The 17,922-nt window shown below is 43.5% G+C and overlaps 2 protein-coding genes across 18 annotated transcripts in view; one reads left to right on the plus strand and one right to left on the minus strand.

The window, feature by feature from the left end:
* ZNF71 (zinc finger protein 71) overlaps positions 1–17,922 on the plus strand; it is a 204,484-nt gene that overhangs the window by 162,944 nt on the left and 23,618 nt on the right. For 2 of the 8 annotated variants that reach the window (XR_610354.4, XR_008622181.2), the window contains exon 1: positions 7,039–7,144. The exons of 3 other annotated variants lie outside the window; for them this stretch is intronic. The gene's annotated coding sequence lies outside the window, so the exon portion shown is untranslated. Of the gene's footprint in view, positions 1–2,415; positions 6,140–7,038; positions 7,145–12,580; positions 12,647–17,922 lie in introns of those variants that run through there. 3 more of the 8 variants (XR_004667928.3, XR_008622187.2, XR_008622185.2) reach the window with 3 other exon arrangements.
* LOC100987733 (paternally-expressed gene 3 protein) overlaps positions 12,655–17,922 on the minus strand; it is a 69,853-nt gene continuing 64,585 nt past the window's right edge. For all 10 annotated transcript variants that reach the window (XM_057300738.2, XM_057300735.2, XM_057300736.2 and 7 more), the window contains one exon: positions 12,655–17,435. In XM_057300738.2, coding sequence (XP_057156721.1) covers positions 16,594–17,435 — 842 coding nt within the window. In that variant the 3' untranslated portion in view covers positions 12,655–16,593. The remainder of the gene's footprint in view (positions 17,436–17,922) is intronic.

A 17,922-nucleotide genomic window follows, 5' to 3' on the forward strand; every position in this document is an offset into this window, starting at 1 on the left:
CCCCAGCAGACAGTTGCAGCTGTGAGGACAGAAAAGCAGGAAGGCAGTAGGTTTTCACTGCAGTGGGAGAGAATGAAGGAGCGGGTCCTGTTTCCAGGCAGCTGTCAGCATCCTTGGAGATGAGTTGCCATGAGATTAGAGGGAAAACAGGCAGTGGGAGAGGAGCTTTTTCTCCCCAGCCACGTGCAGCCACAGGAGTGAGGGGCAGAGCAGAAAAGGGTCAGAGTCCAGCAGGGATGGGATATTCCACAAGAATTGCATGAAGAATATAAAAAAGAGATTTGCGTGTGTGCAGAAGGAATTGATTCTGAGGATTAGCCATGGAAGGTGGCCGGGTGTGAAGGTGAATCTCAGTGTAAAATGGTAGAATTCCTGGAGTGCTGGTCACCAAGGAACGGGGGGACATTGGTGTCAGGTGGGGAAGGGGTCGCCTGGAAGTCAGGGAGCTGATGCAGGAGATGGGATGCTGATCTGATGGGATAAAGTGATTTTGGTTATTGGTAATGAGAAGTTCAGTGGGAGTGGAAGGCTGAGGGAGGATTGGAGAAGAGGTCAATATGTGGATCGTCAAGAGGGTTTGGAGGATCATTATAATGGGTTTTTCCACCTTGGTGGTGTGGAATATTTGGATTGGATAATGTGTCGTGTGGGGACAGGGACTTCCTGTGCATTGGAGGATGTTGAACTGTATTCCTGGCTTCACAGGACCCTTTCAGAGGTGAAAATTAAAAATTTCTCTAGATATTGACAAGTGTCCCCAGTGGGCAAAATCACCCTGGCTCAGAACTACTGATCTAAGTGGGTTATAATAATCAACCACAGTGTGGATCGAAGTATTTTGGGGTCGTCACTCCACATCCACAGAGAACTCAGAATAACAGGAAGTGGGGAGTTCCCTGAGGATGCGGGCACCAAACCATCTTTAACTTCCTGTATTCTGATGCTTTGACATCTGGGACTGGCTGACCCTGGAGACATTTCCCCTCTCAGCTGTCTTCAACTGCTGGAGATAGTCACAACTTTCCTGCAAGTGTGCCTTTCATGGGTAAACCAACCAGTCCTAGCTTACACTCCCAGCCACACCTTATGGAGCTCTGAGCCACAATCCACATGCACACCCAAGGTCAGGTATCAGAAACAACGAAGGACGTCCCATAACCCACAGCTACTAAAATGACCTAAATGAGCCTGTCGTCAGCCTGCTTATCTCGCATGACCTGTTTCTTCCAAAGGGAACTTCATTGGCTTTGTCCACATTTCCTCCTGCATCTCTCTGGGTTTTTGCTGACCAGGTGATTCCCCGTGTAGCTCCCCTGGCTGTGCTGTGCCCTCGACTTGTGATTATGAGCAACAAACTTTCCTTTTAATGGCAGGTATCTCCTGATCTGTTTAACTCCTGTGTGTGAAACTTTGTGATTCATGCAATGAGAACCAGGCTTTACGTGAACAGACCAGAGCCCAGGTGCAGGGCGGGCATTCCAGAGCCCAGGTGCAGCAGGTGCAGGGCGGGCATTCCAGAGCCCAGGTGTAGCAGGTGCAGGGCGGGCATTCCAGAGCCCAGGTGTAGCAGGTGCAGGGCGGTCATTCCAGAGCCCAGGTGCAGCAGGTGCAGGGCGGTCATTCCAGAGCCCAGGTGCAGCAGGTGCAGGGCGGGCATTCCAGAGCCCAGGTGCAGCAGGTGCAGGGCGGTCATTCTGCCCACACAGGTATGTGTTGGGGGAGGGCAAGTTGAAACAGAGCCTGAGAGATGAATTCATTAACGAACAAATTTGAGCCCCAAGCCACATTTCCTCCTTTACAGCCACCTTGGTAGGACCCTACCCAAGCCCCAAATGCCAAGCCAGAGTGCAGAGCAAGACAGCAGCCCTCAAATCCCCGCTCTGGGAGGTGCCAGGACTCCCCTCCTTGGATGCTCAGAGACAGGATGGGAGCAGGTGACGGAGGCGTGGGTTCAGGGCCAGGCAGCCTGGAGACCTCCCCTCCCTGCACCCAGTGCCCTCCTCTGTAAAATGCAGACACTCCTAAGACCTCACGCACAGCCAGGGCCGCTGGGGATGGCCATGCGTATTCTACCCCGCTCTTAGGCTCCTGTCTGAGGAGATGAGAGGATGTGAAATGCAGCCTGCACTCTCTCCACAGCTGTGTCCATGCCAGGGCTCAAGATCCCACACCTCAGCCTAGCATTGCTCTGTCCAAAGGCAGACAGCCTGGTACAGCCATGTGTGCAGTTATTTTCACTTCAAAAAAACCTTATTAAACAAAAACCAAATATATGTAAACACACCAGTTTTTTAAGTATCTCATTTTTTTTTTCTAATTTGAGGCAATGCCTATTGTTGTCAAGTATCTTTGCTGTCATTAGACGGAACTCTTGAAGAATGGAAAAGTAAATAGGTATTCTTTCTTAATATTTAGTTGTAACAAGATACACATAATACAAAATTTGCAGCCACACACGGTGGCTCATGCCTGTAATCCCAGCACTTTGCGAGGCCGAAGTGGGAGGATCACCTGAAGTCAGGAGTTCAAGAGCAGCCTGGCCAACATGGTGAAACTTCATCTCTACTGAAAATAGAAAAAAATTAGCCAGGCTAATTTGATTCATGTCTGGCTCCCCCGCTCAACTGACAGCAGGCCCCAGGACAGCCAGTGGCTGTGTCATCATGATCTGCTTTGCCCTCACCGTCCTCTCTTACATCCGCATCTTGGCCACAGTGGTTCAGATCCGTTCAGTAGCCAGCCGCCGGCAGGCCTTCTCCACCTGTTCTTCCCACCTGGGCATGGTGCTCCTGTTCTATGGCACCAGCAGCTCCACCTACATGCGACCCACCACCCGCTACTCCCTGCTGGAAGGGCGCTTGGCTGTTGTCTTCTACTCCATCCTCATACCCACCCTGAATCCGCTCATCTACAGCCTGAGGAACCAGGACATGAAGAGAGCCCTGTGGAAGCTCTATCTCCAGGTGCCATCCTAGGGTCTGCCATCTGGATGCGGGAGGGACCCAAAAATCCACCTTCCCAAGATTTTCCTTGTGGTCGTGGTGGAAGTGTTAGTGCCTCCAGAGACCCCCAGGAACACACCTATTCGCCAAAGTTGTCAACAAAGTTGAATTGCAATGAATCATGCAGGAGAACCCTGATGGATGTCTGGATAAAATGGAGACAAATCCAATGTGCATTTAATTTAGGCAAATAGTATTAAATATTCACAGGGGAGGAGAGAAAGAGGAGGAGCAAATAATTTAAATAGGGTGGGTGATTCCACCCAAGAGCTCACTCAATAAATTTATGACCTGGACTACGAATCCAATAGGAGACTGTCTCAGCCTGCCTCGGTTTCCATGCACTTCCCCATGTGGACATGTTTTATCCTGCTCAATGTGGTTCTAATGTTTAGTGGTACACATTTTTTCATCTAGTGTTTGTCCTAAATGCAAGCCAAAGCCTTCATCACAAGCAGCAGCATCTATTCCAGAAGAAAAATAGGCCATATTGGACGTGCAGAGAAATGGTTGGTAGTCTTCACGCGGCTGCTTCCTAAGGGAAAGTCAAGGGTACCTTTATCTTTCTGCAATGTTTCTCTGATAGCAAACCCTGTATTTGTTGTATTTCTGGTTCAGCTGCTTTAACAGAAACAAAATAACAGCAACTTAAGTCATACAGAAGGCTTGTTTCTCTTTTGTGTAATCATTTCTGCTTGGAGGTGACCCTGGGTGTCTCTATGCCACAGTCATCCTGAGGCCAGGTTCCTTCTATCTCGTTGCTCTACCATCCCTGAAGGTTTCCTTATTCCTATGGTGGGAGTTGGATCACTAGCACCTCATTCACAATCCAGCTGCTGGAAGAGGGACAGAGGAAATGGAGGGCAAGCTACATGGTTTTAAGATGTGACCCAGAAGTTATACGCTTCACTTCTGCTAACATCTTATTGGCTGGTGTTTAGCCACATGGTCACACTGACCGCAAAGGAGGCTGGGAAATGTTGTCTCCAGCTGAGAGCCCAGATAAAACTCATGAAAGGAGAGAATGTTATTTACTAATTTGTAATCAGTCCCTCACATCTGATCTCTTGATGAGCCACCATTTATCTTCTTACTCAATCCTACCATTATGCTTCCAATGGCCACCTGTACTAATGTTTAGTGGCACTAAAACTTTACATACATTGTCACTTTTATGTACATTATCTCTAATATTCAAAACACCTCTGTGAGGTAGTTGTAATTTTCCTCATTTTTCAGATAAGCAAAATAAAATTCTGATAAGTTAGGCAGTTTACCCGGAGTTAAGAAGGTTGAGAAAGGCTTGATATTTTTAGATTGATATTTTTAGGTTTGATATTTCAGAATCACTCAGGATTCTTTTTTTTTTTTTTTTGAGATAGGGTCTTGCTCTATTGCCCAGACATGAGTACAGTGGCATGATCATAGCTCACTGTAGCCTCAACCTCCTGGGCTCAAGTGATCCTCCAACCTCAGCCTCCCAAATAGCTGGGACTACAGGCATGCACCACCACACCCTGCTAACATTTAATTTTTTTTTTTTTTTTTGTAGAGATGGGAGTCTCATTGTGTTGCCTAGGCTGGTCTCGAACTCCTGGGCTCAAGCGATCCTCCCACCTAGGCCTTCCAAAGCGCTGGGATTACAGGCATGAGCTACCATGCCCAGCCTCTACTTCTTTTAATGATAGAGGTTGAATTATATGTGTCTAGGGCTTTAAAAAATCTTACCTTACAGAGGCATCTCTCAGAAGTTTTAGGAGTCAGTTGCAGTCCTACCAACGTATCCCTGAGGATTGAACAATTCTGCTCTACCTGGGACCACCCTTTGATCAAAGACATAACCCTTAGGAGAGACATAAATTGGCCAAAGAGAGAGAAAATGGGTAGGTGACCAGCCAGCTTGATCCAGTCTCTGGTGACTACTGGGGCATGGCAGATGCACACAAAGGTGACCACCAATTAGTCACTTTCTTGTATAAACCCTTCCCCTTGAGTGTGGTAGGAACCTGGGATTTGCCTTCAGCCAATAGAATATGGCAAAGGTAAGGGTTGGTCACTTCCACAGTTATATGAGAGCTCCTCTCTGAGGTGAAAAACACCTCATTCTGTTTTATTATCTCCATTACATTTACCACCCTTATGAAATTATCTAAATTATTGAGTGTGTTTGTTCTACCCCAACCACCCCATTCCTCTGAATATAATATCCATGAAGGCAGGGTCTTGTTTTCTTCAATGCTGTATCCCCTGTGCATAGCATAGTACCTGACACATATTAGGTGTTAAATATGTATTTTTATGAACAAATAAATGTGAAGCAGAACAACAAAAAACAAAAACCAGAGCTGTTCTTGTGTAAACGAGGGTGAGAGGGCTGGGATCCTTGTCTATTTGGTGTTTTCCCAACCCCTCAGCACAGTCATTTCTGCAACACCTACAAGGGATCTTTGAGCTCCACAAACCTGGCTCAGACACCTCTTCTCTAATCAGATTAATACATGCTATTGAATCGAAACCACCATTGATTGTAAGATACTCCACTATCTTGCATTCCATTAAGAAAGAAAAAGACACTGCCAATCAAATTGTGACACTCCATCAATAAAACATCTTGATTTTCCATGCTAAAATGTGCTCCTCAGCCTTCAGATCACAGCTGAAATGTCACTTCCTGATCACCCCTGCTGGCCAACCTGTGTCATTTCTCCTTCTATACTCTCAGCGAACACACACTGCAATTTTAATTAATTATGTAATTATTTGTTTAAAATGTCTTCTGACGCAAAAATGAAAACAGAATGAAGGTTAGAATTATGTCTGCTTGCATACTATTATCCAGTGGTATGTTGATAAACTTGCTCTCTCAAAAAAAATTATAAATAGCATTTGACAGTTTCTATGGGGTAAATATTCTCACCACAGCTGATGTCAAGCTATCAATAGTTCAACAACTTATTTCCAACATTCCTGAATATTTATAATTGGCTCTTGTGAGCTGACACCAGCTTGCTCCAGCACAGTTCACCCAGGACCAAACACTGTATCTGTACATAATAATGGCTTAATAAATGATTGGTTAGTGAATGAATAAATGGTTGTGAGTCACACTGAATGAATATGTAGCAGGTATTTCAAAGTTAACATTTCAAAATACAGCCCTTTATGTCTCTTTCATACCTGTGGTTTTTCCGTTTTCACCTCAGTTAGCAGCACTGACATCTGCTGGTTACTCAGGGCAAAAACCTCTAGGCATATTGATTTCTCTCTCTCCCTCACCTCTTCCCAGCACTCTTCTCATTATGTCCATGAGTCCTGTCAATTCTATCCTCAATGTGTATTCTATTCTGTTCCAAACCCATCCCTCACACCATCCCCATGGCCACCATGCTAACCCAGCACATCATGGCCTGTCCACAACAGCCTCCTGCCTGGATTCCCTCCCTTCAGTCTTACCTTTCAAAGCTCATCCTCCCTCCACCTTCACTCCCCACACCCTGCCTATGCAAAAGCCACAGGGTGTTGCTGAAAAGATAAGTCAGGTCCCATCATCCTCTCGCTGCGGCCCTCCAGGTCCTCCACGATCGGACCCCACCCAGCCTGCAGCCTCCTCTATCACGCTCTCGCCTGCAGCTTTTATTCCCAGCTATGCTGGCCTTAGCTCAGTTCTTCAAGCAAACCATTCTTCTCCCTACCTCGGGGCTCTGCACTTGCTCTTCCGTCAGCTGAAATACCCTTCCCCAAATCTGAGCATCACCGCCTCTGCATATCTGAGCTTCATTCTAAACGTCGTCTCTTTGGAAAGACCTCTCCTAACCACTTCTTTAAGTGGCATCATCCCCTCCCCCTCTCGCACATCCCCCCATTTTATTGCTTTCTGAGCCCTTATCACTGTTGGAAATCACCGTGTTGCATAACTTTGCAGAGCCTGAGACAAGGACTTGGGAAGGGTGGTTTATGCCTGGGAAAAGGCAGGCCGGGTGCCGGGATGTAGTGCGCCTGCGCGCCGTCTCCAGACTACAACTCCCAGAATGCGCGGCGCCCCGAGCGTATTTCCGCTTCCGGTGGCGTTTTAGCGGGAGATCCGAGCGTCTCGGCTGGTGGAAGGGGCGAGGAGCTTTGCAGTTGTGTGCGACTGTGTACAGGTGAGTTTGTCCGTACGCGTGATTAAGTGTGTGCGTGTGATCAAGTGTGGGGGCGAGTGTTGCGTGAGCAAACCTGTGAGAGGGTGAGAGTCCGTCCGTGTAGGTGAGGGAGCTAGCAAGAGTGTGAGCGAGTGCGAATGTCCCTGCAAGTGTGGGCGCGATGTGTTTGAAGGTGTGTTTGTTCGAGAGGGTGTGTGTTGGGGTCAACGAGGGTGCATGTGTGTGAGTGAGGAAGCGTGAGTGTGTGGTGTGTGCGCGAGCCAGCAAGCTGGAATGGCTCTCGCGTGCTTGTAGATCGTGAGCATGACTTGGTGGCTTTCTGTGATGGTATTGGGTGTGTATGGCTTTTTGCTGTCCATGCATGATTGTGTTAGCTTGACTCGTGTTAGTGTTGTTTATGTGGGAATGTGAGGGATTTAGTTCATGAGATTACGTGTGTGTTGCTCTGCAGTCTCAAGCTTGCTGGGTTAGCTGTTTCTGAATAGGATTTGACCCAAGTTCAGTGTCAGCTTTTCAAACAGCCTAAAAACTCTGGCCTTGGGCATTGAGAAATCAGAAAGTTTTTTTTTTCTCTCTGTCTCTCTGACTATAACAGTTGTGGAAGAATTAGACAATTCTAAGAAAGAAAGTTTCCTGAATTAGCATTAGGAAAACTAGACACAAAAATCCCACTTTCTGAAAAAATGAGAAACTTCCTAATTGTAACTAAAATGATCAGTAAACAAGCCACTTGCTGGTTTGGAAGAAAGGAAACACACCTATGTGTTCTCTTTCTGCCAACACTTGAATTCTCTGGTCCAACTGTTACGCCTTCTACATGACTTCCATTAAGAACAAGCAGCACCCTTAAATGCATCTCAAGTGTTGTATGTCGCTAAAGGCCATGACTGGTTCTTGGTTTTCCTTATCTCCAAGCTAAGCCTCAGTTTCTGCATGCACAAAATTAGGAAGATAATATCCACCCATCTACAACTCAGTGCATTGAGTCACATGAAAGTTTTGTAGACAGGAAAAGTTCTGTGGCACTCGGCCTGATCAAGTCAGCTTTCCTGGGTGTTGCTGAGTTAACTGTAAGGATTATATGGAAGGACCATCCCTAGACTAATTCTAGACCTGGCTCCTAATGTGCAGGTCAGCAGTTCTTTCCGTGACTGGCAAGTCTGAGGTCATTTGCAAGTTAAGGAAGATAAATGTACTGATATCTGACTTGGTTTGCGCCAGAGATGATTTTTTCAAAAGATGTATTAACTGGGTTGGATGCAGTGGCTCACCCCTGTAATACCAACACTTTGGGAGGCTAAGGCAGGAGGATCGCTTGACCCCGGAGTTCAAGACCAGATTGGGCAACATATCAAGACCCTATCTCTACAAAAATAAATAAAAAATTAGCTGGGCATGGTGGCACTTGCCTGTAGTCCTAGCTGCTTGAGAAGATGAAGTGTGAGGATTGCTTGGGCCCAGGAGCTCGAGGGTGCAGTGAGATGTGATCACATCACTGCACTCCAGCCTGGGCAACCGAGCAAGAACCTGGCTCTTAAAACAAAAATTTATTAACTGGAAAATTAGGCTTCTTCAACAGTTATTTCCAACTTAAGAGCCGGATGCCCCCACATAATATTAAAGCTGATTTTCAAGGATCTCTTTTCTCAATGTAAGAATGAGTCCCAAAAGTGAGAAAGGATCTGTGAAGGCTGTGGTGGAGCAGTGAAAAGCATTGTAATTTTCTTGACTCTTTGGGCCAAACATACAGGAGGGACTTCTTTCCAGTAAACAGGAGTGAGGAAAAGACAAGGAATTTAAATATATCTATGTATGATCTGCAAAATACACGAGCTGTGGCATATAAGTTAGAAAGATCCAGCCATCTTTCATGGTTTACAGCAGTAGATGGACACAGCTTTGCAGAATTGCAGAACTTGGGTGATTGAGATACCTAAACCTGGAGTTTTGAATCCCAGCTTTGTCATTACTAGTTGTGTGGCCTTAAACAAGTCACATCACCTCCCTGTGCCTTAGTGTCTCTGTATGCAAGATGGGGCATTGTTACCCATCTCACAGTGATGGTGTGAGTGACCGATGTGAATCTCCCAGCATCCAGAAAGGCCCTCCAGTCTAGGAGGGGCCCTGAGACTATCAACAGTAGCCAGTTAGGACAAACCAAACTGAAAATAGCAATTATCAAGCCTTTATTCACTGACTTCAATAGCATAAACAGAGGCCAAAAAGAAAAAAGTGCCAGCTTCTCTGTTCTTCTTCCCACGTAGCAGCACCGGGCGAGGGTCAGATGAATCTATACAGGAGGTAGGGCTCATCTCCCTGCCAGGGAACCCTGAACAAAGGGCCCCAGATCAGACTTCTCAAGTCGGGATGATTTTACCTCCCAGATAAAATGTCGAATGACATTTTTGCTTGTCACAATTGGAGAAGCGGGTGCTCCTGGCATCCACTGAACAGAGGCCAGGGATGCTACTAAACACCCTACAGTGCACTGGATGGTCCACAGGAGTTGCCCAACACCAAATGTCAACTGCACCAGTGGAGAAATCAATCCTGGTGCTGCTCCCACATCTGATCCTATCACTCTCCCTCTCACTCGCAACTCTTCTACTGTCTCCTCCACCAACATACAAAGCTATTTTCTGACCAAAGAGCTTTGCTCATGCTGTTTCCTCTGCCCGGACACTCTCTTCTCCAGGGTCCCAGGCTGACTTCTCATCTGATGGTCTTTGCTTAAAGGCCATCTCTTCAGAGAGCCTTTTTTGGACCAACCTGTCTTAAATTAGCCCTCCCACTTCCATGGTAACGCTCTACCCTCTTTCCTGGTTTTATTTTTCTTCATAGCATTTACCACCTTACTTTGCTTATTGCCTGTCTCCCCCATATTGCACATTAAAGTTTGAGAAATACTGGTTTCAAGAAAGGATTGAAAACTGAGGATCCTACAGGGGCCAGCAGAGATGATCTTGGGTGACTTTAATAAAGCAGCCAAATGTAGTTAGTCTGGTTCTACAATTTCAGAATTCCTTGGCAATGCTGAAGTGACCCTATTCTTGAGATGCTGGCTTTTTACAAGAAATGTAAGAAAAACTCTATAGAAGAAAACTCACAACTGCAAAAACATGCAGAAATAACTAAGGAAAACTTGTGACATTTTGATAAGAAAACTATAAAGCTTTACTGATTGATACAAAAGCCTGAATGAATGAAAACACAGTATCATATTCCTGGATGTTAAGATTAAATGTAACAATGTTAATCCTTCCTAATTTATAAGTTCATTGCAATAATAATCAAAAGGTTGGTTTTTGATTACTAAAGATAAATTTTAATCTGGAATAACGGAAACTTACATATATAACTTCACATAAATTTATGCATACATGTACATATGCTTTTTAAAGGCACAATGATGGAAAACATTAAATATAGCCATAAAAATTAAGAAGAATATAGATCTAGGATAAAACAGGGCAACAAGCCAATAAAAGCAAGTAGATGGTCCAAATATAGAACCTACATTATAAAATATAACAATTTATAATTTACTAATAATGTTGGGGCAATTAACAATGAGGAAGAATAAATTTAATTCTCTTTTCATACAATATGCCCAAGTAAATTCAAGAATCACTAAAGCATATTTTTAAAACTCCAGAATAAAACACTAATGTTTACAGAGGGTTAGATTTTGTAGGGTTGGAAGAAAATAGAAGGATTGAAATATATAAAAATTGAAACATTTTCAAAAAATAAAGAAAATACCAAAGAGGGAAAATCATTTGCAGCCAAGATGACAACAAAGAATTAATATCTTTATTATGCAAAGAGATGGTTCAAACTGATAGGAAGCTATTAAAGTCACATAGACAAATGATTAAAAGACAGACAATGTGAAGAGAGGAAACAATGGCTTAAGAAGCTTACAGGAGAAAGTTCAACATCCTTAAAAATCAAAGACAATTAAAATGAGATGCCCTTTCCCCTATTAGCAAAGTTGCTACTAAACACCCTACAATGAAAAGTGCTGTTATTACATAATGCCAGCTGGGCGGGAGGTGTGGGGGGTAGTGGGTGTGTGTGAGGAACACGTATCCCCAAGCATTACTAGCAGTAGCAGCAGTGCAAACTGATGTAATGTTTCCAAAAGGAACTTGGATATATCAAAAATCTTAAAAGCAATTATACACCTTCTGATGCAGCAATTCCTCTTTAGCAAATATGTATCGTAAAGAAATTTTACATTTGGAAAAAGGTTTAAGCACCGAAATGTTGATTATAGTATGTTCATAACTATGAAAAATTGAAACTGAATTTTACCTCCTAACAACAGAGGAGGAGCCATCCACAGAAAGCACTGGGTTTGCTGTGCCACTGTTAAGGAGGTGATAACCACAGACGAGTGAGTGATGACAGCAGTTTTGTAAGGTATAAGATTGGGTAGAAAAACAAGATATACTATCGCACACATGGAATAGTCACAGCTATATGACAACTATCTATAAATACCTTAAGAATAGGTAATACAGGGTTGGGTGCAGTGGCTCACACCTGTAATCCTAGCACTTTGGGAGGCCAAGGCAGGCAGATCACCTGAGGTTAGGAGTTCCAGACCAGCCTGGCCAACATGGCAAAACCCCATCTCTACTAAAAATAGAAAAAAAAAAAAGCCGGGCAGGGTGGTGCATGCCTGTAGTCCCAGCTACTTGGGAGGCTGAGGCAGGAGAACTGCTTGAACCTGGAAGGCAGAAGCTGCAGTGAGCCACGATCGTGCCCCTGCACTGCAGCCTGGGCAACAGAGCGTAATACAGTCACGAGGGTAACAAAGTGGACAGGTATAGACCATGAAAATGAGATCTTTACTTCAGCCACTCCCCAGAGGCAACTACCTTCATAAATCTAGTCATTAATTTTAAGTTACAAGAAAACAGACTAAAAATGTTAGTGGTGTTCATAGTGTATTTTTCTGTTTCGTGGCAAAGGGAGGGAGAGAGATCTACATTTCTATAAAGTAGTTGCCTTTAATGAGTCAAATATTGCTTTAAAAAGAAAAATAAACATTAATCCATCAGAAATGTGTACTTAAAAGGAAACTGAGTTCACACAAATTAGTAAGAAAAAGCATAAAGACAAAAAAGCTAAAGAGGTAAAGGGCCTAGGTTATACATAAAGAAGTTTTTAAAACTTATTTGGAAAAAATGCATAATAATGCAAAAATGGATTAATTATTGTTAATAATAATCTTTTTTTGGTTTACCAAATAGGTGAAGATTTTTTGGTTGTTAAGTGAATAAATACCCAGTGCAGGCAAAGTTATTTAAAGGGAGTATTTATTTGGTACCAGGGTGACAAAGGCAGTTCTTTGCACATACAAAAACTGCTTAGTGTGTCTTGTTTGCCTTGGGTGCTGTGCTGAGAAAGATCCAACCCTGTCCTCAGGTTCACTGGAACCAGAGAGTGCATAACTGGTTAACAACGCCTGCCAGGGACTCAAGAGGGAGGATGGTAAGTTCACCACCTATTTCATACCTCTGGCCCTCCCTATGCTGAGGGCTACAAATGGCAGAGCCCCTCCACAAACAAATCCAGCAGGATCTTTCGAGAGCCTTAGAAATGTTCATCACATGTCATCTAGTGAAACCACTTTTTGGAAATCGATTCTAAACTGTAAATACAGTAATTTATGCTTTGTTAATCAGACTTTTATATAAATTAAAAATTGTCACAAAATCAGAAAAGAACTTTAAACTTGTAATGCTATTTTTAAAAACCTACACATAGAAAAAAATATTTGTAGAAAAAATACTAAAATATGATAAAACGTGGTTGCGTTTTGATGTGTTAACTGTGGTTTACAACTCTAGTTTATTGCTGCTAATAAAACATTTTAAAAAATAAATTTTAGGCCGGGTGCAGTGGCTCACGCCTGTAATCCCAGCACTTTGGGAGGCTGAGGTGGGCACATCACGAGGTCAGGAGTTTGAGACCAGCCTGACCAACATGAGGAAACCCTGTCTCTACTAAAAATACAAAAATTAGCCGAGTGTGATAGCACGCACCTATAATCCCAGCTACTCAGGAGGCTGAGGCAGGAGAATCGCTTGAACCCTAGAGGCAGAGGTTGCAGTGAGCCGAGATCATACCACTGCACTCCAGCCTGGGTGACAGAGTGAGACTCCATCTCAAAAAAAATAAAAATAAAATAAAATAAAATTTAAAATACTCCCTAATTGCAACTACTTGTTACTGAGTGCCTTCTAAATACCAGGCACTATTAGGCTCTTTTCTATAGATGAACTCTAGGCCTTTTAATGGTTCTCCCAGGGGAGGATCCCCATTTCCTAAGAAAACGAGGTATAATCAGCCTCTAAGGAGGACCTTGAAATTTGACCTCAGCTCTCCCTGGCTCCAAAGCCCACCCTCTCTCTTCTCTGCCAAGGGTCTCTTCTACTTGTGAATATAACTACCTCCCTGGACTTGTACTAGTTGCATACCTAGAACTATTAGGAAGTTTATTAGCCTTCTCTGTTTTGCAAAATTTTCTTTAATATGCTCAATATTATTTGTATAGTGAGGAAACAATACCTAATAAAACTATGTTAAAAATCATAGTTCAGGCCAGGCACGGTGGCTCCACACCTGCAATCCCAGCACTTTGGGAGGCCGAGGTGGGGTGGGTCACAAGGTCAGGAGATCAAGACCATCCTGGCTAACACAGTGAAACTCCATCTGTACTAAAAATACAAAAAAAAAAAAAAAAAAAATTTGCCAGGCATGGTGACGGGTGCCTGTAGTCCCAGCTACTTGGGAGGCTGAGGCAGGAGAATGGCATGAACCCGGAAGGCGGAGCTTGCAGTGAGCTGAGATTGCGCCACTGCACTCCAGCCTGGGTGACAGAGTGAGACTCTGCCTCAAAAAAAAAAAAAAAAAAAAAAAAAAAATTCAAACAAAAGACTTCAATTCATCTGTGGCTCTTTTGAGGCCTGACTTAAATCCTGTCATATCCTAATATGGGTTCATCATGCAAATTCTTCAAGGAGAAGAGGGTTGTGGAGGAGAGGTAAGTGGTTTATAATCCTTCCCTAGAGAAAAAAAATCAACACAACTTTTAAACCCTGCTAGAATGAGGCTAGGGGTGTTTCTAAAACCTTCAAGATACAGACATTTTGGCTCAGGAATTCCACTGCTGAGAATTTCCCCTTAGGAAACAAGACCAGATGCAAAGACGTTAGAGCAAATCAATAAGGAAAAATGCCAAAACCCCAAAACCCAAGGGCTAAAGGGGTGGAAGCATAACTATAGCAGCAATGTGTATATGAGATAAATTGGCCGGGCACGGTGGCTCACAGCTGTAATCCCAGCACTTTGGGAGGCTGAGGTGGGTGAATCATGAGGTCAGGAGATCGAGACCATCCTGGCTAACATGGTGAAACCCCATCTCTACTAGAAATACAAAAAAATTAGCTGGGCGTGGTGGCGGGCGCCTGTAGTCCCAGATACTCGGGAGGCTGAGGCAGGAGAATGGTGTGAACCCGGGAGGTGGAGCTTGCAGTGAGCCAAGATTGCACTACTGCACTCCAGCCTGGGTGACAGAGTGAGACTCCATCTGAAAAAAAAAAAAAAGAGAGAAATTATAAGCAACCCCAGTTTCCAACCATGAAAGGCCAGATGAAATAAATTAAGACACATCCATGCAACCAAGTACTAAAAGGAAATTTAGGAATGTATTTCTGTATATGGAAAGATGTTCATAATATATGAGAATGAAAATGCTAGCCCTCAAAACAGTGTTTATGGTAGTATATTTCATTTCATAAAAATATAACTTTTTTTTTCTGAGATGGAGTCTCATTCTGTTGTCCAGGCTGGAGTGCAATGGTGCAATCTCAGCTCAGTGTAACCTCTGCCTCCCAGGTTCAAGCGATTCTTGTGCTTCAGCCTCCCAGGTAGCTGGGACTATAGGCGAGCGCCACCATGCCCGGCTATTTTTTCATATTTTTAGTAGAGACGGGATTTCATCATTTTGGCCAGGCTGGTCTCAAACTCCTGACCTCAGGTGATCTGCCTGCCTCGGACTCCCAAAGTGCCAGGATTACAGGCATGAGCCACCATACCCAGCCTAAAAATATAATTTTTAAAAGCTATACAGGTTTATGCATAAGAAAAAATGGGCATAAACTTTTAGCAGCAAGTATATTTGGGAGGGGGAAATACAAATATTCAAAGAAAAAACAAACATTTTCTAGTTTTCTTCAGGGAATGTATATTACTTGCATCACCACTAAAAAACTTAAAACATGAGTGTTTCTAAATTTATAGGCACGAGCCACCGTGCCCGGCCTACAATGTGAATATACTTAACATTACTGAACTGCATGCTTAAAAACGGTTAAGACACTAAGCTTTATGTGGTTTTTACCACAATGAAATATAAGAATTTTTAAATGAGTTCTTCTAAATTTAAAAATGTAAACATGAAGAGGAGTCTCTAAACTGTTAGACATATCACGAACTGGGTAGGAACAGGAGGGAAGTTCTATATTAACCTCAGGGTTGCACAGGCCTTAAAAACGTGAGAGGGGATTGCTTTAGATTAAGAGACTTAAGAGATTAAACAACCAAATGCAATCTGTGGACCACATTTAGATCCAGATTGAAACAAGCCAACTGTTAAAGGACATCTTGGAGATAATCAGGGAAGTCTGGTTATCGTGTGAGTAAAACCCTTTGTCTGAGGTGATTTAAAAATTTCCTTTTTAAGTAGAGGTACTGAAGTTTAAAAAACATAAATGAGTCCATTAAAAATATGTCAAGTAAATAACAGTTCAAGCAGAATACAGATTTAGCAAAAACTGCAACAGGAGAAGTGAAATAAAAGACTGATCAGGCTATGAGCCTTCTGACCATGAGGAAAGAAGCAGATTTCATGAGAGTGAATGAGGTAGAAACTACCTTAAAGACATGATAGGGTTTTCCTGGAGGTGAAGGGAGAAAAATTATGGAAGATATAGAAAGGAAGTGGTTCCTGAAAAGGATGGGAGCTTATTGAAAAGGCACAGGAGCCGACTGAAAGAGCTCCCGATGGCCAAAGCTGTAGCCATTTGAACAACAAAATCAATGACAGTACTGAATTACAGCCCGTAGAATACATATCCACGAATCCAATCTGATATAAAGGAGGGCAATCCTCCCTCACGATGAGTATCACTGAAAAAGGCAAAATCTATTAGCTACTTTCCTATGCAACAAAAATATTCTTTGTAAGCTTTTCACCTGTGTGACGTGAGGAATTCCCCTCTTCGAAAAATTGCAACTTTTTTTTTTTTACCACACTTTGATGAATGTTCAAGTTGTTAACAAGCTGGGGCTAGTGAAAGGCCTTCTCACACTCACAACACTCTAGGAGGAAGCCAACAATGTTGAGAAAAGTGTGTGCTGTGACTGAAGGTTTCTCAACAGTGATCGCACTCAACAGTTTTCTCTTGAGAATGGAGTTGATAATGTTGAGTGAGGTATGAGGGTCGGCCGAAACATTTCCCACATAGCTGACACTGGTAAGGCCTGTCTTGAGTGTGAGTTCTATAATGCTGAATGAGATATGAATTCCGACTGAAGACTCTGCCACAGTCACAACACTGGCAGGCTCTCTCTCCAACGTAGTCATGTTTCCGCTGATAACGAATTAAGTATGTCTTGCTGTGGGACAACCCAGGAGGAAGGACTCTTGCTGCCTCATGGGCTTTGAGATGTTGAAGAAGATGCACATTCTGGAGAAAAGCTTTGCCGCACTGAAAACATTCAAAGTAGTCCTCCTGACTATGAATTCTTACACGTTCACAGAGATTCGCACACTGGATGGAAGGCTTTCTACCTTCATTGCAGCCAGAAGTCTTCCTACCAGCATGGGTCTTCTGATGTCTTTTGAGGTGTGGCATGAGATAGAAGGCTTCACCACACTGTTTACATTCATAGGGTTTCTTCCCAGTATGGATCCGTTCGTGTCTCCTAAGGGCTACTTGAGTACTAAAGGTTCGTTTGCAAAATTCACATCTGTTGTGTTTGTTCTCTTGGGATGCTGACTGGGGACTTGTACATATTCCAGGAGCAGTGCCTTCCTGGGGATCCTTTCCTAGAGGATCCTTTGATTGTTTACTAAGATTAGAGCTTCTCTCAAATTCATCACTGCCATAGCTTCTTTCCGGAGTGAGGGTCTTGGGGTCATTCATTGTTATAGGAGTCAGAAGTTTCTCTTGGTTGCCCTGGTGTGGTTCCAATGGATCATCATGAGACTCTCCTGCAGAGACAATGCCAGAAGTTACCTACCGCCAAATTATCCAATCCTGCCCCCCAATAAATGATATTTCTATAGGCAGGCTTTGCCCTGGAGTTAGTGCTTTGGTTTCAGGTCTCTTTTCCTAATCTGAAAAAAAAAAAGTAAAAATTCCTCTATTCTTTTTACTCAGAGAGACATAGCAATATAATAGAAATAAAGAGACCAAGGATAACAAACAGATCTTATGGAGGTTGAGAGAGTTTTCTGAAAACCTAAAGAGAAAATGGAAAAAGGATAGAAAGGACAGTAAGTGGCCGGGCACAGTGGCTCATACCTGTAATCCCAGCACCTTGGGAGGCCGAGATGGGCGGATCACAAGGTCAAGAGATTGAGATCATCCTGGCCAACATGGTGAAACCCTGTCTCTACTAAAAATACAAAAAATTAACTGGGCATGGTGGCGCGTGCCTGTAGTCCCAACTACTCAGGAGGCTGAGGCAGGAGAATC

The sequence above is a fragment of the Pan paniscus genome, chromosome 20 (assembly GCF_029289425.2).
Source record: "Pan paniscus chromosome 20, NHGRI_mPanPan1-v2.0_pri, whole genome shotgun sequence".
Classification (NCBI taxonomy): Eukaryota; Metazoa; Chordata; class Mammalia; order Primates; family Hominidae; genus Pan; species Pan paniscus.